This window comes from Talpa europaea (assembly GCF_964194135.1).
Source record: "Talpa europaea genome assembly, chromosome: 6".
Classification (NCBI taxonomy): Eukaryota; Metazoa; Chordata; class Mammalia; order Eulipotyphla; family Talpidae; genus Talpa; species Talpa europaea.
The window spans coordinates 22,377,774-22,402,845 of record NC_140072.1 but is presented as its reverse complement, the minus strand read 5'-3'; the positions used below and the strand labels follow the sequence as shown (position 1 = coordinate 22,402,845).

The 25,072-nt window shown below is 44.6% G+C and overlaps 1 protein-coding gene across 1 annotated transcript in view; it reads right to left on the bottom strand.

The window, feature by feature from the left end:
• Positions 1-11,388: 11,388 nt before the first annotated feature.
• Positions 11,389-25,072, bottom strand: part of GALM (galactose mutarotase) — a gene marked incomplete at both ends in the record, with an annotated part of 54,670 nt that continues 40,986 nt past the window's right edge. Inside the window, 3 exons of the mRNA XM_084235268.1 lie at positions 11,389-11,466; positions 12,407-12,581; positions 14,387-14,528. Of these exons, the coding sequence (XP_084091394.1) occupies positions 11,389-11,466; positions 12,407-12,581; positions 14,387-14,528 (395 nt within the window). The remainder of the gene's footprint in view (positions 11,467-12,406; positions 12,582-14,386; positions 14,529-25,072) is intronic.

Sequence of the window (25,072 nt, the reverse complement as noted above, 5' to 3'; positions counted from 1 at the left end):
CTGGTGCCAAGTAATTATAAAGATGTCAATCAGAAATGTTAACGAGACAAGTGGTTTTGTAAATTGCCTCTATTTAGCATCACCCCATGTAGTTTTTTGGTAGCATCTGGTAGACCTTAGAATGGTATAACCAGTAGATTATTCAGACTTTAAATATCTTTAGTAGGTCCATAACAGTGACTTGAGTTTTTTGATCAAGTTTTTACTAAGTATTCTGTACCCTCGGTGCAAAAGTCAATGCTGATGGCACAGGTACCTGCCTCTGTCCATTTTCTTAATGTTTCTCAACAAAGTAACTGGATGGTACTGCAATTGGAGAATACTGGTCTCGAGACCTCAAGTATACGTTGGTCTGAATGATCACTGGTAGGTTGGCGTTTTGGGATGCCTTGATTTTGGAATTTTGACAACTGGTTGAATTACGGGTGGTATAAAGCTGTGTGTATTATTGGCAGGCTTATTTGTTGCACTTAGTCAGCTTTAATTGTTCTGTATTATATAAAGATAAGTTTGCTTAACAATAAATGCAGAGAACAAACAGTCCTGATACTCAATTTTTGGAAGTGGGAGTTCAGAGCCAAGAGTAGGAATCAACCCTGTAGCTTTGTAGATTATGACTGTTGTAGACACTAGTATGAAAGGATAAAAAGGATGAGGGATGGGGGCAAAAATGGTTTTAGAAAACAGGAGATTCTAGTATCCTTTGGAAAAAGGGAATACTGGCCCATCTAAGCCAACACCTTACCATTGCAATTCAGTTAATCCTGTGCTTAGTATACATTTTAGTATAGAATGTGCCTTTTTCTGCTAATCTAGTTGAACTGCTGAATTGGTTATGTGACTTGAACTGCTGAATTGGTTATGTGACTTGAGACAGTGCTGGTCCAAACTCCTTCAAAATTTTAAGCCTGGCACTGACTGGTAGCCACTGAACACATTACACACCTTTTGAATGCTTTGGACATAGAACCTTATTTTGGTCTCTCAAGGTCAAGAGGTAAGTAACACATACCCTTGATTTACAATGATAGACTTTGAGAAGTACTAGGTCAAAGTGTCACTACCATCTTGCCTGAGTTCTTTCCCTGAGGACAATATAATTTGAGGGAGCTCTTGGAATGCCATCAATTGGATTAGGTTAATATGACTGATAGTGAAGATTGTGATTCTCTTACATAGTTAATCGAAGTTTCAAGGAGCGAGCGTGAGGATGACATTGAGCTGATGAATTGGGTGCTCTACAACTGGCAAATTGTCAGTGAAGGGCAGCATTCATTAGGTCTGGCTCTCAACCTGGCAACTTGATTATTTTTTTATTTAAATTTTTGTATTCCCCATTCGGCAACTTGATTGAAGATCTTTGAGGAGCCTATGTAACCTGGAAGACATACATGTTGTATGGCTGGAAAGACACAAAACAGGTCCAAATAAATAGGCCTGGCTGTTCTTGAGTGAAGTGGTGAGAACCGGTGAAAAGCCAGAGAAATGAGCAAAGATGTCTTAACTTTATGATGTGATAGGATTTAAACTACCATTCAGGAAGGGAGGAGGGGGTTGAGCTCTAGTAGGTAGCTTCGAAGTCTGTTTTCCCCAACTCCTAGCTTTACTACTGTAGTAAAACTATCAAAGGACTTTGTCACTTAATCCTGACAAAATAGCAATCTTAATCCCATCTCACAGAAAGGAAGGAAATAGGCTTAGAAATGAGTAATTTAGATTGTATTGTATTTACAACAGCTAGGAGGTAGAATGAGTTTCGAATCCTATGTGCTTTCAATCCCTCCCCCCTTTTTTTAACCAATAAAGCACCTAAAATTACTTCAAAAAAAAAAAAAGAAAAATTGGATGATATAGAACAAAATATGCAACCCATGAACCTACTCATTATAGATTAACATCTTGGCTATTATCTGGGCTTGGAGTGGGGAAAAGATGCTGCATGAAAGGATTATTCTAGTGTATGTGGAATGCAATAGCCTGTTCATGTTAAACCCGCAAAGCCACGTCTCAAACTTAGTGCTTGTTTTTTCTCTTTGCTACAGGCCACTGGCCCAACCTATTTTTCATTTGATAACATACTCCGGGTGTTTTCATATTATGAAAAGTCTCCCTACTGCTGACCCTTCAGCTGCCCTCTTCCAAAAGATATCCATTATTGCCAGTTACATGGCCTTGTGTAGTCAAGCCCTGTGTAAGCAAATACCTCATTTCTCTTCAATACAAAATGTACACCTTCCCTTTCTCATTTAATAACTTAGAGAGCTTTCATATATCTAAAAAATGGTACTTTGTCTTTTTTTTTTTTAAAGATTTATTTATTTATTTATACAAGGATTGGGTACAGTCAGAAGCACGGGAGGGTGAGAGAATTCACCAGAGCCAGAGTGGAGAACAGAACAGGCAGACTGATGAAACACACTGCTGTGGGGAGCAGCGGGCGGCAGGAGAGGTCTGCGCGCCATGTGGGACCCTTGCCCTGCAGCCGGGGATCAAACTGTTAGGGGAAAATGATGTCCTGAGCTAATCCCATACAGGCTTTGTGGACCCCACCCCCACTCCAGACTAAAGCCATCAAGACACTGGGAAAGACAAATCCCATCACCACCAAGGGAGGGTGGCTGGGACCTGAGGGTGGAGTTGGGCAGCCAGGTTGGATATAAAAACCAAACACGTGGGCCTTGGGGCTGGCTCGCAATCGCTCGCCTCCTGGCTTCACCGCTCCTGGCTGGCGGCCAACTCTGAGAGCGCCATTTTGGGATTCCTGATCAGCGGATCGGGTAGGACTCATTTAAAACTTTGTCTCCCACTTTTCTCCCAGAGCTGTACATTTCCTCATTTCCCCTTCCCTTGTAAATAACCTTTTATTAACCTTTCACGTGTGCCTGCAGTAGAGCATTGATAAGTCCTTTTAAGCGTGCGGGTGAGGACCCACAGTCAGGCACCCCGTTTTGTATCGGGGTTGCTCTACAAAAAAACCGGCGTTGCAGAGGCTGCGGATACTTTGTCTTTTTTATTTTAATGTGGCACACTAATTAGTTGTCTGGATCTTGCATAATTTATGCAATAAATTTGTGCCACTTAAATGCACCAGGTACTGCTTGCCTTGGAATATGGAAGTGAGCAGTCTTTGTCCTCATGGAGCTTAAATTCTGGAGAGATGAACAGATTACCAGGTTGGTAATAACTGATCTGGTGGGAATGAAACAGGGAAGAGGGGTAGGGAGTTGGTTGCTGTTCTGTACAGGGTGGGTTCTAATAATGACATTTGAGCACTCTTTCTGGGGGAATAAGTGCAGAGGCAGTTGTTGAAGGGTAAGGAGTTCCTTATGAAGTGAACAGGGGAGAGTGGGAAGAGATCGCATAGAAAGAGGGGGTTTAGGGTATAGATCATATAGGACCTTGCAGGTCTTACTTCCCTTGCATACCCCTAGAGTTTTTAAGCAAAGGAGTAACAGGAATTGAGTCAGTAACAGGAATTGATGAATATGGAGGTTGCTAATTGTAGTGAATAGATCTTAGTGTTTACTAGAATCTGCTTATGTAAGATATTCCCTAAAAGTTGAATTGTTGGGTCAGAGGGTATGTGCATTATATATTTTATTAGGTATTGTTTGCTTGCTGGAGGTAGCAAAGTATAGGAGTTCCCGTTTCCATGCACCAGTTTCCATGCACCATTGTACCCACCACATGGTGGGCCATCAAGCATGTTGATTTTTACCAATCTTGTGTCGAAAAGTGGTGTCTCAGCATAGTCTTAAATTGTGTTGAAAGACATGTTTTTCTTCCACTCTAGAAAATGTCCATGTTTTCAAATGTCTGGTTTAGGGTTCCCTTGCTCTCAACCACCTGGAATTCTTCCCCACTGGGACTCCTGTTAACACTGCTGCCAGCACAAGACAAAATGTGACAGCAGGTTCTAGGCCTTGTTCCATTTTCTCACTTACAAATACATAAATATTTAATGAATATTTAAGTTAATGAATGAATGAATTCTATAAATCTATTAAACCAAACATAAACTTGGAAGCTCTTCTGTGAGACCTTTAAAGTAACCATTTCAGGGCCTCCCCTGTGGCGCAGCGGTTGAGCACTGGGTTGTGAAGCTGCCCGCAGCCTCTGCAGCGCCGGTTTGATCCCCAGCCACCGGCGAGGGTCCCACATGGCCACAGACCTCTCCAGTCGCCAGCTGCTCCCCTCAGCAGTGTACTTCGGTCCTTCTACCTGTTCTGCTCCCTGCTCTGGCTCTGGTGAATTCTCTCACCCTCCCGTGCTTCTGACTGTACCCAGTGTTTGTATAAATAAATAAATAAATAAAATAAATCTTAAAAATAAATAAAGTAACCATATCGATGAAAAGCCCATGTTTTCCTCTTAGCCATCTATCACACCTCCTGTCTGAATCTGCCTGCAAAGAATTTAGATCATTATGCTGCTGTTTGCAGTGCAATTCTACGCTGCAACTTAAGTGCAAGGTTTTCCTCTCCTCTGGGTTAACGCAGAGTCCTGCTCAGAAAGGGTATGGAAATTCTGTGCAAATATTTCTGCAGACAGGGTACAAGCTTACATACACATCCCCAGAACTGATTTTAGAGAAATCCTTCTATGACCTAGGATAGAAAACCTGACTGAAAATATATTTGGCAGATGTTAAAGGTGGATGGGCCAGTTTATCTTGGTCACTATCAGAAGGACCATCACTTGAGTTCCTGGGCTCCTAGGACAAGAATAAACTACTGCTTTTGCCTAAGGATGCATATGCTGTGCTTCACTGTTTATACTCCTTCAGAGTACAAGTTATTTAGAACGAGTCAACAAATTAGGCCCTGCAGACCAAATCTGGCCCACTGCTATTTTTATACAGCTGATGAGCTTGCATGGTTTTTACATTTTTATGTGTTTGGAAAGATACCAAAAGTATAACATTTCATTATGTGAAACTCAAATTGCACTATCATAAAACTTCATTGGAATGCAGCCCTGCTCATTAGTTTACCTATTGTCAATGATTTTGTGCTGGAGTGCAGAGATGAGTAATTATGACAGACTGTTAGTCCCACAAAGCTTAAAATATATATGAATATATAATGATATCTGTGTAATAAACTCTCTAGTGTTTTAATTATTACTAATTATACAATCATGTCTTTTAAAGAAGAGATGAAATGAGAAAATACAGGCTTTTTATTGACTGATACATTTTCCTTTACTGATATTCTTTCTATGGATGTTATAGAGCAGCCCCGATATTAAACGGGTTCCTGGCTGTGGGTCCTCACCCGCGCGCTTTAAAGAGACTTATGAATACTCTACTACAGACACACACAAAAGGGTTAATAAAAGGTTTATTTACAAGAGAAAAAGAAAATAAGGAAAAGGTACAACTCAGGGAGAAAATAGGGAAATAAAGTCTTTAATGCGTCCTACCCGATCCAACGACCTGGAAACCCAAAGTCACTCTCAGAGCTGACCGGACGCTGCAAGCTGGCCGAGAGCCCAAAAATGGAGAGCCCCCCAAAGCCCACGTGTCTGCCTTTTGTATCCACCTGGCTGCTTAACCCCACCCTCAGGTCCCAGCCACCTTCCCTTTGGTGGTGATGGGATTTGGAGTTCCCAGTGTCTTTGGCTTTGACCTGGGGTGGGGGTGGAGTCCACAAAGCCTATATGGAATTTGCTTTGGGACATCCTTTTCCCCCTAACATGGATTCGAGTTACCGTCTTAATATCCTTTCAGCATGAAGGACTCTAGTATTTTTCGAAGGCAAATCTAGTAGCAGTGAAACTTCTCAGGCTTTGTTCATCTGGAAATGTTTTTATTTCACCTTCACTTTTGAAGGGTAGTTTTGGATGATACGGAATGGGTTTTTAAGCACTTTGTGTCATTCTGATGCCGGTGTGTGCTGTTCATTTAGCTCTTAAACCACCACAGGTTCTTGTCCCATGAAGCTGTAAAAAGGAATTTGCAGACATCTCAGATAAGTAAGCAGAAACAAACTTTGTTTAAGATAGTAAAGTGCTGCACCTTCCCCTGCAGTGACCTTTAGGGCTAACCGGCCCTAGGTCCGGCTGGGCAACCAGCGCGTAGGGGAAGAACAGCAAAACCCTACATACCTGCTGCACCTCCCCCCGCAGTGATCTTTAGGAATGGCTTTCGCCCCGTCCCTAGATCCGGCTGGGCAACCAGCACGCGGCGGGAGAACAGCCTGAAGCAGAGGAAGTGCAGCGGAAGTTCCCTGAAAAGGCAGAAGCTTATCAAAAGATAACGACCACGAAGAACCACTACAATGCTAAAAATCTTATCCCTCTTCCTAGAACTACAAACTTTAATCCCTTATTTGTCTTTCTAAACTTCCTTCTTTCTTCTATAATGGTCATTGCTTGTTATGTAGATCACCTCCCTGATAGTGATAGACTGAGCCAGCGAGCAAGCTAATTTCCTTGATATTCATTCCTGTGCTTTTGGAAAACATATATATACTGGTCACAAATTTAGAGAAAATTACACTCAGATTTTCACTCTTGAAGTGTGTCTGTTTGTCATTTCTTTCGCCGACTCCCTGACCACCCTGCACGCTTCTCTCAACCCTGAGGTGGCCTCATCGTCTACTGTTGTGCTGGTCTGCGGCAGTAAAGTTTATTTAAAGGAAGAAAGCAAGGCCTTCCAAGTACTTCGTTGTGGGCCTCTGTCTAGGGGTGTTTAAACCTTTTCCCCACCCTCTGTAAGGGTAGGAAGGCCACAGGGCAGGATCTCTAGGACCTGAGCAGACAGGGTGAAGGAGGAGAGAGTCCTGGAGCCCTTGGTGGCTTTTGCAGGCTTTTTTGGGATTTACCAGGTACACAGCAGGTGCTGGGGAGGGGGCCGGGAGGCTGGAAGGCCTCCGAGCCCCCGCCAAGTCTTCACTCTTACTGGGCTCTCTGGCGTTCTCTGGTGGTCTCTGCTTCTCTGCTGTTCTGGCGTCCCCGTGACGCCGCCCTTACAAGGCCAGTCTTAGCCAGGTGAATTCCATCTACATCTGCCCACACCCTACTCCAGGTGGCCGCCATCAGGCATGCATTCAGGACCGCAAGGATCCATCATCTATCCTGATGGCGGGAGGGCAGAAAAGCCTGATACTTTACCTTACCCCACACCCTCTATTCTAAAATCTCATTACCCTATTTTGTGATTGACTCTTCCTCCTAATGGCTATATTCTTCCGGGCAGATGTGCCCATTTTCCTAGCTCTTATATTAGAGTTTCTCTTTTTACCTCCCTGTACAAGGTCTCCTAAAATTTACTGTTTGCCCTCATTAGCCCTCCTGAATTTCTCTGTCCTTATCTCAGAGGCCTCCCTTAACTCTCCTGAAGTCCCTGCTTGCACAGTCCCAGAAGCTGTAACAGGGTGGTCCCCAGGAAAGGGGGAGGTTCCCTGCCCCACCCAAGGGAGGGTGGAGCTGAGCAGGAAGAGGAGAAGCTGAAGAAGAGACTGAGGTAGGAAGCAGGATGGAACAGAAGGAGACCTGGAGGAGGCGCATGGAGCCTAGAGACACGTAAAGAAACTGTGCTTGTCTTTTGGTCGTGGACTGGGTGACACAGATGTGGGTGAGACCCGTGGGGAGGTGACAATGGCAGCTTTTATCTTGATGTTGATTTTGCTCTTTTCCTTCCGGGCTTGTCCGGTTGTTTGTGACCCTTTTCTGTGGGTCCCCACTGGAAGATGCTTTAGACTTGTGGCAGGCTTTGGGGCCTTGTTCTGGGCCGATCCCATATGGATGGACTTTTACCCACGAGGGGACGGGTAACTTTGGGTGCTTCACTTAGAAACTAGACTCTTTGCCTTACCTGTATTGTTTCCTAGTTTTATTAAAGTTCCTTCCCATTAAAGTCTCCTATGTTTTGTGTTGATGCGGCGGATGGCAGAACCCATTTAGAATAGGCAGGTTTGCGGGGTTTGGGCTGCCCCTCTCCCTGTCCTATAACAAAGCTGCCTACTTAACCCTAACTTGCCCTGGGACTCAATTCCACTGCATCCAGGACTCCATTGTTTTAGAGAAGCTGTTATATGTCAATTGTGTTGGTAGTCCCCAGTTAGGTTGCAACAAACACCCTCACCTGAATGTTTGTCTTTAGATGTTTGTGCTAGTATTTAAATGGAACAGATTTCTACAAGTGGAATTGCAACAGGGTGGTCCCCAGGAAAGGGGGAGGTTCCCTGCCCCACCCAAGGGAGGGTGGAGCTGAGCAGGAAGAGGAGAAGCTGCTGAAGAGACTGAGGAAGGAAGGAGGATGGAGCCAGGAGACCTGGAGGAGGCGCATGGAGCCTAGAGACACGTGAAGAAACTGTCTTTTGGTCGTGGACTGGGTGACACAGATGTGGGTGAGACCCGTGGAGAGGTGACCATGGCAGCTTTTATCTTGATGTTGATTTTGCTCTTTTCCTTCCGGGCTTGTTTGGTTGTTTCTGACCCTTTTCTGTGGGTCCCCACTGGAAGGTGCTTTAGACTTGTGGCAGGCTTTGGGGCCTTGTTCTGGGCCGATCCCATATGGATGGACTTTTACCCACGAGGGGACGGGTAACTTTGGGTGCTTCATTTAGAAACTAGTCTCTTTGCCTTTCCTGTATTGTTTCCTAGTTTTATTAAAGTTCCTTCCCATTAAAGTCTCATGTGTTTTGTGTTGATGCGGTGGATGGCAGAACCCATTTAGAATAGGCAGGTTTGCGGGGCTTGGGCTACCCCTCTTCCTGTCCTATAACAGAATTGCTAGAGCATGAGCTTTACAAGTTTGTCAATATTGATAGATTCTGCTACATTTCCCTCCCAAAAAGTTGCATTAATTTATAATGCTAACAGTGACTGAGTGAAAATTCTCTATTTACCAATGGTGTATATTATGAATTTTAGCTTTTTCATCTCTAAAAGGAAAAACTGAGGACTTTCGGCAGTGTAGTGTCAGTACTTTCTCCAGTCAACGACCTCTTGTTTTTAATGAATATTTTGCCACCTCATTACAGGATTGTAAGGGTCAGATAAAATAAGGGGTTAAGCACAGCACTATGAAGCAATCCGTAGCCTCTGCGGCATGAGTTTGATCCCCAGCTGGCCAGGGAGCTACCCACATGACGCAGCAGATCTTTCCTGTCCCCTCAGCAGTGTTTTCAGTCAATCTGCCTGTTTTGCTCCCCACTCTGTCTCTGGTGAATCCTCTCACCCCTCGTACCTCTGGTCTGTACCCCAGTTCTTGTATGCATAAATAAATCTGTTAAAAAAAATCCATTTGAACACACTTCTGGCTGTTCCTGTAATAAAATGAGAATGAGTCACTAAGCAGGAGAATCCTGGCAAGATGGCAACAGGATAAGAATTCAATTGTCCAGAGGGCCTAGAAGAAGGACGTGGAGAAAAATACAAATTACTCAGCGCTCTCCACAGTAATCTGGTTAGATCTCCATTATTTGCTTAAACCCAGCAGGGAAGAGAACTAGGTCCACAGCTGCAGGCTTTATTGATCATCAAAACATTTGCTCCACCTTTTCAGGCCCTTCATCACGGCTACCCGATGGGCCTGAGAGAAAAGAACTTGACTCGTGGCTAGGTTTCGCTCTAGCCCTGCAGACATTTTCACCTTCCAGATCATTATTTTTATTTTTATTTTTTAAGATTTATTTATTTATTTAGACAAGCACTGGGTACAGTCAGAAGCGCGGGAGGGTGAGAGAATTCACCAGAGCGGAGAGCAGAACAGGCAGACTGACGAAGTACACTGCTGAGGGGAGCAGCGGGCGGCAGGAGAGGTCTGCGCGCCATGTGGGACCCTCTTCCAGTGGCCGGGGAGCAGCCGGGGATCGAACCAGCGCTGCAGAGGCTGCGGGCAGCTTCGCAACCCAGCGCTCAACCGCTGCGCCACCGGGGAGGCCCAGATCATTACTTTTATATCCCTTTGCCTTACAGGTGAGCACACTGAAGCCAAGTGAAATTAAATTGCCCAGGTAGTAAATACTAGGATTAAAGTTAGTGCTCTGGGTTCCCAGCCCTGTCATGGTGCAATTTGACACTCTCTCGTTACTGTCTTCTTGCCTCCTCTAGAGGGACTGTGATGTCTCTGTGGGGAAATACACCTCGGGCATTACCTCTTGAACTCCATTAAAAGACCCAGCAGAGAACTGTGTACCTAGCAGCTACTCAGGAAACTAAGGCTGAAATAAGCAATGTTTTTGGTTACTCTTGCTGCTAAGAAAGAGGAAGTGTGGGAAGCTCAACAGGCTGCCAGCGGATGACTTCCCTCGAGGAACAGGGCAACCAGGACTCACCAAGTATTTGGCCCATTTTGTAAAGGTTCATCTGACAGAGTCAAGACACTGGAAATCTGAAGGTACAGATTTTTATTTTAATTAATTGAATGGTACAGCATGAAGTATATGGTTTTAAAAATCATCAACCCAAACCCGTCACTGATGACTCCAGTTGTCCAGTAAAGGAGGGAGCCCCTGACCCTTTGTACGCAATGCAACGTCTGCTCTGAGTGCAGCGTGCAATCCTCAGGTAAGGCCCTTCTCCCAGCGCCTGTCTCTATTGGGTTCTTTCCTCCCACACCATGGCTGGCAGGGTTTTCTCAATTAAGAATCACAAATTCTCTCTGAGACAGTGATCTTGCACTTCAAGTCTTACTCCCTGTAAGGCTCAGAGGCAGGTGAACTCAGACTGATACTTCATATAAAACTGAATCTGGAAAGAAGGGCTTCTCTAACAGAGGCGCACCCCTCTTTCCCTTTGTCTGTCAGTGACCCTAGGAATGCTCTGACGGACTAAAGTGGAGGCAAAGGAGGCTTGAATTTCCTGACCTCAAGTCCTAAATGTATGTCTTTAGGTGGGTCGTATACCCTCTGAGCCTTAGCGCCTCGCATTTCGTTGATGCAGAGAGATCCACCTGCCAGCATGTTGAATGAGCTAATGTGAGCACTGAATGTGCTGAAGTGCTGCACCAGGGCAAAGCAGTTGGAGGCAGAGGAGGAGGAAAAAGGAAAGGAATGCAAGTAAGATCAAAGATAAAAAGGGTAAAAAGTAGAAAAGAAAGAGGCAGGTTAGAGAGATGGAGCAACAGCAGCACAGGGTGCCCAGGTATCACTCCTGGGCTCGGTCGGGGCTTAGATGACATTGGAGGTTGAGTTTTCTTTAAGAACTTAAAAGAGACTGGAGCCATTCATTGGAAAAGTAAATCAACATTCAGCTACCATTATGTGATTCACAGGGTCACTTTTCAGATTGATTTTCATGATAGCTGTCATTTGTATGATTTTAATTCATAGGATCATTTTTAAAGGCTCTAAATCTTCATCTCATCTCTAGGCAGGAGACCAGCTGTTGAAGGTGCTGCCAGCCTGTCCCTGGGACAGGTCATATCTTTAAACTTCCTTAAGCCACAGAAAACTTGAACCAAGTGGTGTGGTCATACTCCTCACCAGGCTTCAGCATCACAGGAGGGAAGTGGGGCTGTGAGGGAGAAAACAATACCGGTTACACTCTAGCAGCCCAGGGTCCATACTGAACAATTTGGGGTGGCTTCTGGAATGGTCTCTAGACCAGACCAGTTCTCCTAACCATTTGCCAGTGTGAGAACTGTTTATTATTGGTATGCAATGAGAGAAAGAACTTGAGCCAGAATGAAAAGCAACAGTATCACTAAGCACACTTTGTTGTAGCTTTCCTGATGAAGGGAGCAGTGCTATGGTTTACATTCTGACACAAGGTACAAGGGTCTTATCATAGCCCAGTGGTTCTAGGCCATAGCTAGAAAAAATTATGAGGAAGCAGATAGGAAGAGATGATATAGGGAATCTTCTTAAAAGTGGTTGCAGAAGACCAGTAGGTGTTGATATGGAGAAACATTAAACTGAATAAAAGATTTGGAGGTACAAATTGTTAGCTCTTTTTTTTTTTTTTAATAGAGGCATGTTTTATTTATTTATTTGTTTGTTTTGTTTATACATGCACTGGGTACAGTGAGAAGTGCGGGAGGGTGAGAGAATTCACCAGAGCCAGAGCAGGGAGCCGAGCAGGCAGAAGGACCGAAGTACACTGCTGAGGGGAGCAGCGGGCAGGCGGCAGGAGAGGTCTGCGTGCCATGTGGGACCCTCCTCTGGTGGCCGGGGAGCAGCCGGGGATCGAACCGGCGCTGCAGAGGCCGCGGGCAGCTTCGCAACCCAGCGCTCAACCGCTGCGCCACGGGGGAGACCCAAGTTAGCTCTTTTTTTTTTTCAACGTTAATGCCATGTTAGTAACTTGGCTAAGTTTTTCCTGTGTTTATCATGACTTGGAGAAGTGAACAAACATCCACTTTTGAATTGTACATGCCTGATTTCAATGTCGTGACCTTGATTATACAGTGTGACCTTGGGCACAACATCTGTGACAGGTCAGCTTTTGGCTTTACCTGATTGACCGCATCAGGCCAGTTCTGGGTCTCGAGGCAGAAACCAGAATGCTTGGGATAGACTGCTCCACTCTTGCCCTTCAGTGTGCCATCCAGGAAGTTGCCTGTGTAAAACTGGACCCCTGGCTGGGTGGTGTACACTTCCAGCACCCGCCCACTTCCAGCATGATGGACCCTAGGGGTAAAGTCAAATCTCTAGTAAGTCCAGGCAGGGGCAGGAAGAAGCTGGGTGGGAGCTCTGAGGTAGGAATCAGACCCTGTCACAGAACAGACACAAAACAGGTGGAGAAAAAGGCAAGAGGAACATGGTGGGAAGTCCTTGGGTAGCCTCATGGGTGAGGTACGAGCAGGTGGTTTTGAGGCTCCTTGTTAGCAACTTCTCATTCTCAACCATACCTTGGCTTTTGTAGGGAGGGGCAGACTGACCCCTGTTTGCTCTATGTGTATGTGTCAGGGGCAACCAGGCTGAAGAGAGGCAGTTTGGGGTCCATGGGCTGGGATTCTCTCACAATGCTGGGGCTCATTTCACGGTCTGGTGAAAGAACCAGTTAAGCCTTATAAAAGAGAAGAGCCGCCGCCCTCCCTCGGCCCTGGGGCTAGAGCAGGCCAGACTCTTAAGCCAGACTGCAAATACATATACTGTGGGTTTTCACTAGAGTCACTAGTTCCTTTTTTTTTTTTTTTTTTAATTAAACCAGACCTCTATTCTACAGAGGTGAGAGGACCAACCTGATTGAGGATTGAGCTAGAGATAAAGACACCTGGGTCTTACAGTCTGCCCAAGAAATATAACACAAGCAAGGGAGTTAAAACATCCATACCATTAAGAGGTGCAGGGAAGGATGTTTGGGAAGAGATGGTCAGGATCTGAAAACATGCAGAGAGGCAGGATGGTCTCCTCTGATGGGGGTGGTGGGGACAGAAATGTGAATAGCTGGCACAGAGGAGGAAAGAGCTTGAGCTGGAGGAACATGTCTGGGCCTTGGTGCTGCTGGGGCTCTGCGGGGGACGAGGCTTTTGAAGTTTTCTGTTTCTATCAAGGGTTTCATTCATTCCCACGCTTTATTTAAAATCCATTCCTATACAAACATTTCGTGGTTATTTGCTGGTGCCAAGCATGGTGCTAGGTGTTAGGGCAGAGGTAGGGATTCACAAAGACGCGACAGCGAGGAATTTGGTGAGAAGAGAGTGTGCCCACAAAAGCTTCTGAGACAAGACTGAATCTGGTGACGCTGGGGAAAATGTAGCCTCCAACTTTCTGTGGGAGTAGGCAGAGCATAAATCACAAACCAAGAACATTCACAGGGTCCTGAAGTTCAAGGAAGTCAGAGGGGACTTGTCAGGCGGAGTTAGAACTTCTAATAGAAAATGGGCCTTCACTCTGGACTTGGGCCTGGTTTGTGGTGTCATGGCCAAGCACCATTCCAACCATGAAGCTGGAACTGTGGGTAAACAGGGACTGGTATGGTGCCTCCATCAGGAAACAGTGAAGAAAACTGAAATCAACCACATGTCAAGTACACTTGCTCCTTCTGTGGCACAACTAAAATGATGAAGAGATGAGCTGGGGGAGCTGGCACTGTGGTTCCTGTGTGAGAACAGTGTCTGGGCCTGCAGTATCCCTCCTGCCGCTGGTCAATCCAGCAGTAGAAGCTCCACCATTTGAAGCATCGCTAGCCTGGCCTAAATGGGTTAAATTATGTAACAACAACAAAAAATGAATCTTAAAAAACAGGAAGAGAGGGAAGCAACTTGAGGAGGGATGCTGAGTAGGGGCCCAGGGATCACGGCATGGTGAAAGAAGGGGAGATAAATTCTACAGCATCCACCTATGGAAAAGGAGCTTTGGAAAGATATTTGAAGTCGTGTTTGGTCCCCTGTGCTTTGCATAGTAAATGGTATTGATGTGGCCAGAGAAAAAGCTCCTCAAACTGGCTGGTAACTTCTTCCTCCTGGAGGCAGTAAGAGAGAAGTACATACCGTGCACAAAAATGCTTTTCTTTAGATCTCTTCAGACAGAAATTGTGGTCAAATCCACCAAGGTGGAACTGCTGCAGGTGTTTTCCAAGCTCCACTGGCTTCCTCAAGTCAAATGCGGTTCCTTGCACTGAAGCAACCTCTCCTAGTAGGAAGAGGCAGAAAAAAGGTGGTAGATCCCCAAGTCACATCTTTATACAGAGTCCTAAAGACCTACTTGTTCTACCCTGTCAGCCGTCATGTCAATTTATAAAGGAGGTGGAAGGCCAGGTCCTAAGAAGGAGAATAAATTACTGGATTTCCTTAGTGATAAGATTTTTTTAAAGATTTATTTTTGTTTATTTATGCATGCAAGAACTGGGGTGCAGGCCAGAAGTGCAGGTGGTGAGAGGATTCACCAGAGACAAGAGTGGGGAGCAGAACAGGGTGGATCTGGGGCCTCCCTGGTGGCACAAGGGGTTAAGCACAGCACTATGAAGCAATCCACAGCCTCTGCAGCATGAGTTCGATCCCTGGCTGGCCAGGAAGCAACCCACATAGCACAGCAGACTTCAATTTCCTGCCTTGCCCGCTGCTCCTTCAGCAGTGTATTTCAGTCAGTCTGCCTGTCCTGTTCCCCACTCTGTCTCTGGTGAATCCTCTCACCCCCCGACAACTCTGGCCTGTACCCCAGCTCTTGTATGCATAAATAAATAAATCTTCAAAAAAAAAAAAAAGAACAGGTGGATCTACTGAAATACACTCACTGCTGAGGAGAGCAGCAGGGGGATGAGACAGGAGAGGTTTGTTGCGCCATGGGGGTTAGCTCCCTGGCTGGGGATGAACTCAGGCCCCAGTGGATGGCGATGGCTTGATAGCACTGAGACTTTAAGCCCCGCGCCACCTGGGAGGGCCCAGGGATAAGATGTTACTGATCATAAGATGGAGTAGCTATAATGTTCAGAATCATTCAAATATGAAAAAAAAGTACAAAAATTAAGGAAATGCATAATTTCCATTAAGGGCTAAGTTGTACGAAGGGCAATGGTTGTCTTGATTATTAAGTCAATTGGCTTGTTGGCATTTTTTGCTTTAGTGCTGAACTATCCCAGGCCTCTCCACCAACCATTAGCACCTGGCAATGGCTTAACCAAACATTAAAAATGTCCCCAGGATGAAGACCCTGCCTTTTTGAACTTCTTGCAGTCTGGAGGAGCAGACAGACACAAACAGTTCCCAGTGAGATTGTCCAGGCAGCTCAGGAGAAGCATGGCTGCAAGAAAGAAGGCAGGCAGTGCGCAGGGTTGGCTTAGGGGTGGCGGACTGATAAGATTTCGTGGAAGAAATTACAGTGGTTTAGCTGAGACTTGAAGTGAGATCATACTAGGTTGAATGGGTGAGGGAGGTGGAAGACTATTCCATGTGGAGGAAATAGTGGGTTGTCAGAAAAGTCATGGCATATTTTGCCTATGATTTTCAAGCAAAAATTCATCATGACTTTTCCAACAGCCCAATAGCTTGAGTACAAGGTGATAGGGTGTGTGTTGTGTCGGACAACACCATACTGACAATCGGGAGTCGTGGAACAGGCTGTACAATGCAGGATGCTGCTGAAGAGCAAGATCCTGGCCCTTTTATTGACACATGCAATTGGTTGTAAGGGGGAGGAGCAAAAGGAGATTAAGGGGAAGGAGATTAAAGAAAGGGGAAGGGTGTAGAAGATTAGGGATTATGAGTCTGCCCTCCAGGCACTTCTAATTTACTTGATGACACACACTAATCCCCAGCCATGGTTCTAATCTTATCAACAAGGCATTCCACTGATCAGCTTCTGAGGTCCCTTGTCATACATCGGTCCCTGGCCCCCGGGCATTCCCGGTCATACCTCATGATGTATAAGTCAGGGAGTACGTGTTACGCATCGGTCCTCAGCGCCCCGGGTGTTCCAGACATACCTCGTGATGCATAACCTTCCCAGTGTGATCCAGCTTTGTGCTCTTGTTTGATTTTAAGGGTTGAAGGATTGGGCTCCTGTACCTAACTGGCCGGGCCATTTTAACCTTGTTTAGGTGACAAAATGGCAGCCGAATAGGCTGCCTAGGAGTAGCAGACCCACAGGTGTGTGTGTGTGTGTGTGTGTGGTGAGTGTGGTGAGTGTGGGGAGGGCGGCATGCTTTAGATGATGCAAAAAAAAAAGGGATTAGATTATGAAATCACTGAGCCTGTTTTTCATCAGTGCAATGAAAAAGTTGGGCTAAATTGCTGTCTATCAATCCTCATCCCGGCAGAATTCTTTTGATTTTAGAGGGATCTTTGAAGGAAGCTAAACACACACACACACACACACACACTATATATATATATATAAAGTATTTTTGTTTTTCTTCAGATCATATAAAACTTTCACCTTTTTCAAAAGACATACACACTATAAAGCATACACAAAAGAGAAAGACAGTATAAAATATACATATAGAAGGCAGAGTAAGGCCAGCACAGGCTGTGAGCAGTTGAATTAGAAAACCCCAGTAACAGCTGAGAACAGAGGAACATGTACCTGACCCAGACCTACAAGGCAGACCCCCTAGGAGTGAGTAGTCTCCCTTTGCTGATCTGGCACCAAATATAAAGAATCTCAGGTCCCTCTACAGCAGCTGGATGGCCTCTGGCCATTCTTTGATGAGGGGGACAGAGGGCAGGGATTCTGTTCAGAGCCTTACACAATGATACAGTTTAGTTCCTTGCAAAATTTTCTTATAGTCCTAGAACTGTATAATATATTTTATTTAATTTTTTTTATTATTTAAAAAAATTATTTTTAACTAAGATAATATTGGGACACCCCCATCAGGTATTATCATCATGGCGTACCCACCATCTCACTCATCCATATTCCACCACTATAGATCATTGTGCTTCCTTTTCCCTTTGTTTGTTCACCTTCCCTACCTTTTCCCTCCTTGGTTTTTTAGTTCTGTGGTCGGCTATCAAATGTTAGCTTTATCTGACTATCAGTTTAGTTATTTTATACACAGTGGAATACCACAAAGTGATCCAAAAGACAAACTGATGTCATTTGCAGCAAGATGGATGCAGATTGAAAGGAAAATGCTAAGTGAAAGATAAACACCAGATGGTGTCACTAATATGTATCATATATTTTAAAGATGATTAAGATATTCTTTCAGGATCAGAATTTTTCCTTTTACTTGGTCAGATGAAGAGGTGTTAGAAACATGGTTTCTACTATTTTTAGCAGCTTGCAAGTGGAGCTGAAATCCTAGCAGGATGGGAAAAATTAGGAACTTGTTCCTTACCATTAAAACAGTAAAAGGGGGGCCTCTCTGGTGGTGCAAGGGGTTAAGATGCAACCTATGAAACTATCCACAGCCACTGCAGCACAAGTTTGATCCCCGGCCAGGGAGCTACCCACATGGTGCAGCAGATCTCTCCTGACTCACCTGCTGCTCCCCTCAGCAGTGTATTTCCGTCAATCTGCCTGTTCTGCTCCCCACTCTGTCTCTGGTGAATCCTCTCACCCCCACACCTCTGGCCTGTACCCCAGTTCTTGTGTACATAAATAAATAAATCTTTTTAAAATAGTTTAAAAAAACAATAAAAGGAAAACTCACTTTTCATCATTTAAAGCATTCTGCTTTGGTGGGCTCCCTAAATGCTGACAGGAACATGAATCGCCTACTTTTGGACAGAAGAGGGCGCCCTTTTCCTTAGCTTCAGAGCTGCTGTTCAGAAATGTGGACCTGAAGTGTGAAGATTGGGGTCCTTGAGTTCAAGCAGAACTGCAGGGACCTGGGGCCCAAACCACCCAAGCGATTGAGGCCTTGGGGGTACCAACCTAGAACCCACATATCCACCGTTCAACACCAGAGTCAGCTTCAGGAAAAATTTAGTAATATTCTTTCTGAAAACATCCTTTGAATATCTATTTCCTTTGCCCTGGTTCTTCTTTCACAAAAAAATAATTTTTGAATAGGTAATATTTGCACATCTAACAAAATTTAAAAGGCTAACAAATCAAAAAAGTTATAAAAAAATTATGTTGTGAAAAGAGTTTCGTATTTTACTCTCCCCACAGATCCAGTTTCCTGTAATAGAAGCAACCACTGTTTCTAATGTGCCTTACCAGAGACCTATAAGGATATCTCAGTGCTTCAGCACACACCTATGAATACGTGACCTGTTCCTCCCGGATCTTTTCTTTTTTTTTTAAAACTATTTTATTAATTTATGCATGCATTCAAGAGCTGGGGTGCAGGCCAGAGGTGGGGAGGTGGTGAGAGGATTCACCAGAGACAGAGTGGGGAGCAGAACAGGCAGAATGACTGAAATACACTGCTGAGGGGAGCAGCAGGTAAGACAGGAGAGGTCTGCTGCATCATGTGGGTAGCTCCCTGGCTAGGGATCCAATTCATGCTGCAGTGGCTGCGATAGCTTCATAGTGCTGAGACTTAACCCCTTGTGTCACGAGGGAGGCCCCTCTCCAGGATCTTTACACTATACATATCTTGGAGGTCTTGCTAAATTTATTCCTAGGTTATTTCATTAGACAACTCTATACATACTCATTTTCCTTGACTTTTTCTATGATAATCTATCCATTAAAAATTTCTTGTTGAGAATCACAACTGCAAATGTATTTTCCTAGAAAATTACCCATTTTATCTATATTACTATCACATTTATTCATAAAGAGTTGAGCAAAGAAATAACTTATGACCTCTTCAATTTCATTTGTCTGGTTATTTCTCTGTGTTCATTTCTAATTTTGTGTATTGAATAAGTTAGCTAATGCTCTATATATTGTTGAGGTTTCTTTTTTCCCTTCAGTGAAGCAGCTCTTGGATTTTTCCTGCTCTTTTCAGATTTCCTTTTTTTTTTTTTAAAGGAAAGCCTCTCTTTTTATTTATTTGTTTATTTATTTATTTGTTCATTTATTCATTCATTCATTTATCTATCTATCTATCTATCTATCTATCTATCTATCTATCTATCTATCTATCTATTTATTTATACAAGCACTAGGTACAGTCAGAAGTGCTGGAGGGTGAGAGAATTAACCAGAGCCAGAGTGGGGAGCAGAACAGGCAGACAGACGGAGGACACTGCTGAGGGGAGCAGCGGGCAGGATAGGAGAGGTCTGCGCACCATGTGGAACCCTTGCTGGGGCCGGGGATCGAACCGGCGCTGCAGAGGCTGCGGACAGCTTCGCAGTCCAGTGCTCAAGCACTGCGCCACCAGGGGAGGCCCTTTTTTTCAGATTTTCTACTATTATTTTTATTGATTTCTTTTGTTCTCTTGCATCTCATTACTCTTTTTCAAATATCTTGGATTAGATGACTCATTTATTTTTACATTTAAAAAAATTAATGTTAAGTGTTTGTAACTAAAATTTTCTTTTGAGCAATACTTTCTATCACATGTAGGATTTTCCATTATCTATTACTTAGTCGTTTTCTAAATATTCCTAGTTTGGATTTCCTTTTCAATCCAAGAATAATTGAAAGAGTTAAAATATTTCTGATCATTATTTTATTGGTTATATTGCCAAAAATATATGTATATTTTCTGAAATCGCTGGCTTTCTTTTTTTTTTTTTAAAGATTTATTTATTTTTTATTATTATTTATTTATTTTATTTTATTCTGGGTACAGTCAGAAGCGCAGGAGGCTGAGAGAATTCACCAGAGCCAGAGTGGAGAGCAGAACAGGCAGAGTGACAAAGTACACTGCTGAGGGGAGCAGCGGGCGGCAGGAGAGGTCTGCGCGCCATGTGGGACCCTCCTCCAGTGGCCGGGGAGCAGTCGGGGATCGAACCGGCGCTGCAGAGGCCGCGGGCAGCTTCGCAGCCCAGAGCTCAACCACTGCGCCACCAGGGGAGGCCCGCTGGCTTTCTTTATGGTCTTAGTTTTGTGTGTGTGTGAAGTCATGTCTTATGCATTGTGTCCTTTATATTTTAAGGTGTCTTCCTTTATGTAATTTAATGCTTTCTGTCCTGAGAGTGGCTTAATTACTGTTGTTAAGTTTTTTGGGTTTTTTTTTTTGGTAGCAACTGTTGTTTCTACTTTGGCTTTCATTTACCTGGTTTCCTTTTGAATTTTCTTATTTTCAGCTATTTTGAGTCACTTGGTTTCAACTCTTTTGAGTCACACAGCATTCCACTGCATTTTCCTTTGCGACTCAGTCTGAAACCGTGTAAATAGGTGTATTTTATGGCATGAATATGACATACATGTGTTCTAATTCTTAGTTTTGTCACTTCATGGTATGCTTTAGGTGCTTAGGAAATCTAGTTGTTATTTTAAAAAATCTTTGATTATAAGGTCTGTTTGCCTTTGTGTGTATGTTTCTGATAGTTTAGAAACTGTTTTTGTTTTAGTGGTTACATCTATATGTAAGTAACTTCAATGTAATATTGATTATAATATAATCATGCTTTTTAAACAGAATCTATTCCGAACTTCTTTGTTTTCCTCTTTTCTCCTTCCTCTACTGCCTGAGTTGGATTTCTGACCCTTTCAATCCCTGTCTTCTAACCAAGGCACTTTTGTTTCCAGTAGATGGTGCTAAAGACACAACATACAGAGTTAGCTCTATAAACATCTGAATTTAGAGGACTAAACTCTGAATAGTCTGGGAAAATTAGTAGTTGGACTTTTTGCATCTCTAAGGCTAAAGGCCAAATCCTGTATAGTTAGTGATTGGGGGGCACCACTATCCTGTGAATCTGGGTGAACAACCACTTCCCACACTCACATTTTTAAAATGTAACAATGGTTCTTTAATGAAATAATTAGCCTTGGGGTGTGTGTGTGTGGGGAACCAACTGTTCTTATGGGCTCAAGATTTTTATCTTAACCAACCTATATTCCGAGTGGTAATTTATGCTTTTCCCCCAATTTTACATGATGTTCACAGCATTTCCTTAAAGTCATACTTGACTCAAAATCTAAAAATGACTCAAAATGAGAGTCTGAATCTGATTACCCAGGTAGGTCAAGATTATTTATAATTCTTTCTCTTGACTATGAGAAAAAAAGAAGTCATGGTGAGACACAGGGCAAGCTAGGAATTAGGCAGTTTTAGGGACACTGCAGGAGGGGACCTCGGAGAATTGAGGAAGGCTTCAGAATAAGGGCAGCAAGAGGAGTGTAACCAATTCCACTAGGAAAAACAAACATCCTAGGACCAAGGACATCATTGTTAACACTGGTCCTAGTTTCCTTCAGGTGGTAAAGGGAGGCAGAGATTGGAGAAATGGAGAGTGGTTTAATTTATGGACACATTAGAAGGGCAGCTTTTTAACTTCAATGCAGGGATGTTCATCCAGAGGACTAGGCCATAAAGATAAAGATGCAACAAATGGGGAAAGACAGACCTGTTAGATAAGGAATGTGAAGATCCCCCACTTAGTAGCAAATTAAGTGAGACAGCCGAGAACTAACCCATCACAGAGAGACTGGTGGAGCTTTAGAATAATGAGGAAAAGAAGGTATATATTCCCTGAGACACGACTCTACTTTGGCTTCCTTGCCCCTCCCAGGCCTGGTTCCCTGGCCTGGGAGTCCCCACTTTATTTCTGCTCTTTTCCTCCTCAATAAACTTTTTCTTTCTATAAACGAACCTGCCTCTTCTCGCTTGCTTGCCTGAGCGTCTGCGGAGTTCCTGCTGCAGCTTCGTGAGACACCAACCCGTGGGGGTCTAGTGGCTGGGGCTCAGCGCTGCCCTGCAGCCTGGGATCCGTTCCTGGCTGGGAGACTAGGCCTGACAATTCCGGTATCAATGGAATGTTCATAAAGGAAGGACACAGGGCATATTTCAGGCCTACTTACTGATACCAAGTCGCCTACAAATCATCTTTTGTCTTAGCCTTTTCCTTTACACGATGAAGCTGCTATTATTTGCTGCCTTATACATCACATAGAAATATTTGAGAAGTGATGTGCTTGGACATCTTCAGGAGGGTGACATAAAGGCAAGGACCAAATTTGAGGGTAGCACGTATATAACAGAGTAGGGGCTATAAGGCAAGACTTCAAGAATGGCAAAGAATGACTTAAAAATGAGAAACTAGAGATAATTCAAAAATGAGGTTTTTGCTAAATTAGAAGAAAAAAAAAAGAAAGGAGGTGCCAATCTACTTTTTCCAGCCTCATGCTGCACACGCTCCTTCATGAGCCTCGTGGTCAGGTGTAGGGAAAACTTGGAGTGTGTCCCCCAGGTTTTCTCCTAACAGGAGTGTCCTTTCTACGCCCTCTATCCCCACACACTCTGGCAGAGTCTGCTGGATCACTTCAGGATCTTCTCCAGTGCCATTTCCTCTATGAAGTCTTGTACTCCCCCAGCTAGCAGCCCCCCTTTCTACTCTGTTCCCATCACACTGTGAACATACTCCCCAAGAACATTCATCACTTATGGCATTCTCCTATGCTTAGATCAAGCTACCTGTCTATAAGGAAAGTGAGTGCCTAGAGCAGGGATTGTGCTTAATTTACGTCTGTACTCTCTGGGCATGGAGCAGAGCCCTAACTTGGTAGAGAAACTGATGAATGAAGTAGAGGAAAAAAACAAGGGCAGCTGTGAATGTTGTAACATCCTGCGACAGAATCAAAAATTTAGAAAGGAGGGCCTCCCCGGTGGCGCAGCGGTTGAGCGCTGGGTTGCGAAGCTGCCCGCAGCCTCTGCGGCACCGGTTCGATCCCCGGCTGCTCCCCGGCCACCAGAGGAGGGTCCCACATGGCGCGCAGACCTCTCCTGCCGCCCGCTGCTCCCCTCAGCAGTGTACTTCGGCCCTTCTGCCTGCTCTGCTCCCTGCTCTGGCTCTGGTGAATTCTCTCACCCTCCCGCGCTTCTGACTGTACCCAGTGCTTGTAGAAACAAAACAAACAAACAAACCAGCAAACAAATAAATAAAGCATGCCTCTATTAAAAAAAAAAAAAATTTAGAAAGGACCTTGGGAACAGCCTCATCCAGCTTCCTTGCTTTGCAGATGATGAGGTGGAGGCCCAGACAGTGAAAGGGACTTGTCTGAGGTAACACTTCTCCATGGAGTGGAAGTTACCAGGCCCCTCCTCAGTCTCTTTCCCCCTCACCCTGGTGTGACTTGGTTCCTGAAGCCCCTTTGATCACCAACCCCCAAGTGCTCTTGATTTTTCTAGGAATTTAGAAAATGAACATGCAGTTCTAATTTAGGCTGATTTGCATATGTGAGTTGTGCCGAGCATAAGATTGCTCTTTCAGCAATGCTGATGCTCAGAACATGAAACGGAAATGGAAAGGCGCCCTCGGGGAGGATGTCACATCGTCAGACTATGATTTTCTTTTTAAAAGATTTACTTAGTTATGCAGACAAGAACTGGGTGCAGGGGAAATCTAGAACTTCTTTGGTTTCAGAGGTGCGGGGGGTGGGAGGATTCATCAGAGACACTGTGGAGCAGAACAGGCAGATCTACTGAAATATACTGCTGAGGGGAGCAGTGGGCGAGACAGGAGCGGTCTGCTGTGCCATGTGGGTTGATCCCTGGCCAGGGATCAAACTCGTGCTGCAGTGGCTGTTAAATCTCTCTATTTGCATTCCTGATAGAAATATAATTACCCACCCTCTAGCAGTAAAGGAAAACTTGCCTTCCTGAAATCCACCTGCCTTTATTCATATGTCCTATCTCACCTAAGCGATTCATACACATCTTCTGTTATGTGGAGTTTGACCTTTTTTCCATGACTGCTTGTGGAGTCATGGCCCCCAACATGACTCCATGGCCCTCAGGTCCCCGACAGTAGCCAGCATCTCCAGGCAGACATGAGAGAATGAGTCTTCTGATGATTCTAGGCCCTGCTCTAATCTCTCAGCAAGGCCCCAGACCTCACATACAGAGACAAGATGTGTCCCACCTAAGTTCCTGGCTGACAGCAACAATGAGAGACAATAAATGAGGTGTTAGGGCCATTTATTATACAACAATAGGTACGAGTTACCGCCTCAGGAAGTTTTCACAAATCCTAACAGGAGGTTAATGCACACCTTCCTGCCTAAACATCATCCCTTGCAGTTGCTTTTGGATGGGGGAAAAAAAGAACACAAAATTGTTAGTTCACAAATTCTTGAACATCTCTGATGTATCAGGCATTAAATGGATCTAAGGGAATTAGGATGTGGTGAAAGAGACAGCAAAACAAAACACTTAAGAGAACAGTGTGAGCCATGCAGTGGTAATGGCCTTCAAAAGACACTGGTGGAGGGGCCTCTCTGGTGGCAAAAGGGGTTAAGACGCAGCACAATGAAGCTATCCGCAGCCACAGCAGCATGAGCTTGATCCCAGCCAGGGAAGTGACCCACATGGCACAGAAGACAGCTCCTGTCTCACCTTGCTGCTCCCCTCAGCAGTGTATTTCAGTGGATCTGCCTGTTCTGCTCCCCACTCTGTCTCTGGTGAGTCCTCTTACCCCCTGCATCTCTGGTCTGTACTCCATCTCTTGTATGCATAAATAAATAAATCTTTAAAAAACAAAAGACACTTGCCCTCCCTGGTGGTGAGGCGGTTGAGTGCCCCACTGTGAAGCTGTCCGCAGTCTCTGCTGTGCGGGTTCAATCCTGGCTGACTGGCAAGAATCCCACATGGCACAGCAGACCCCTCCTGTCTCGCCCGCTGCTCCCCTCAGCGGTGTATTTCGCCAGTCTGCCTATTTTGTTC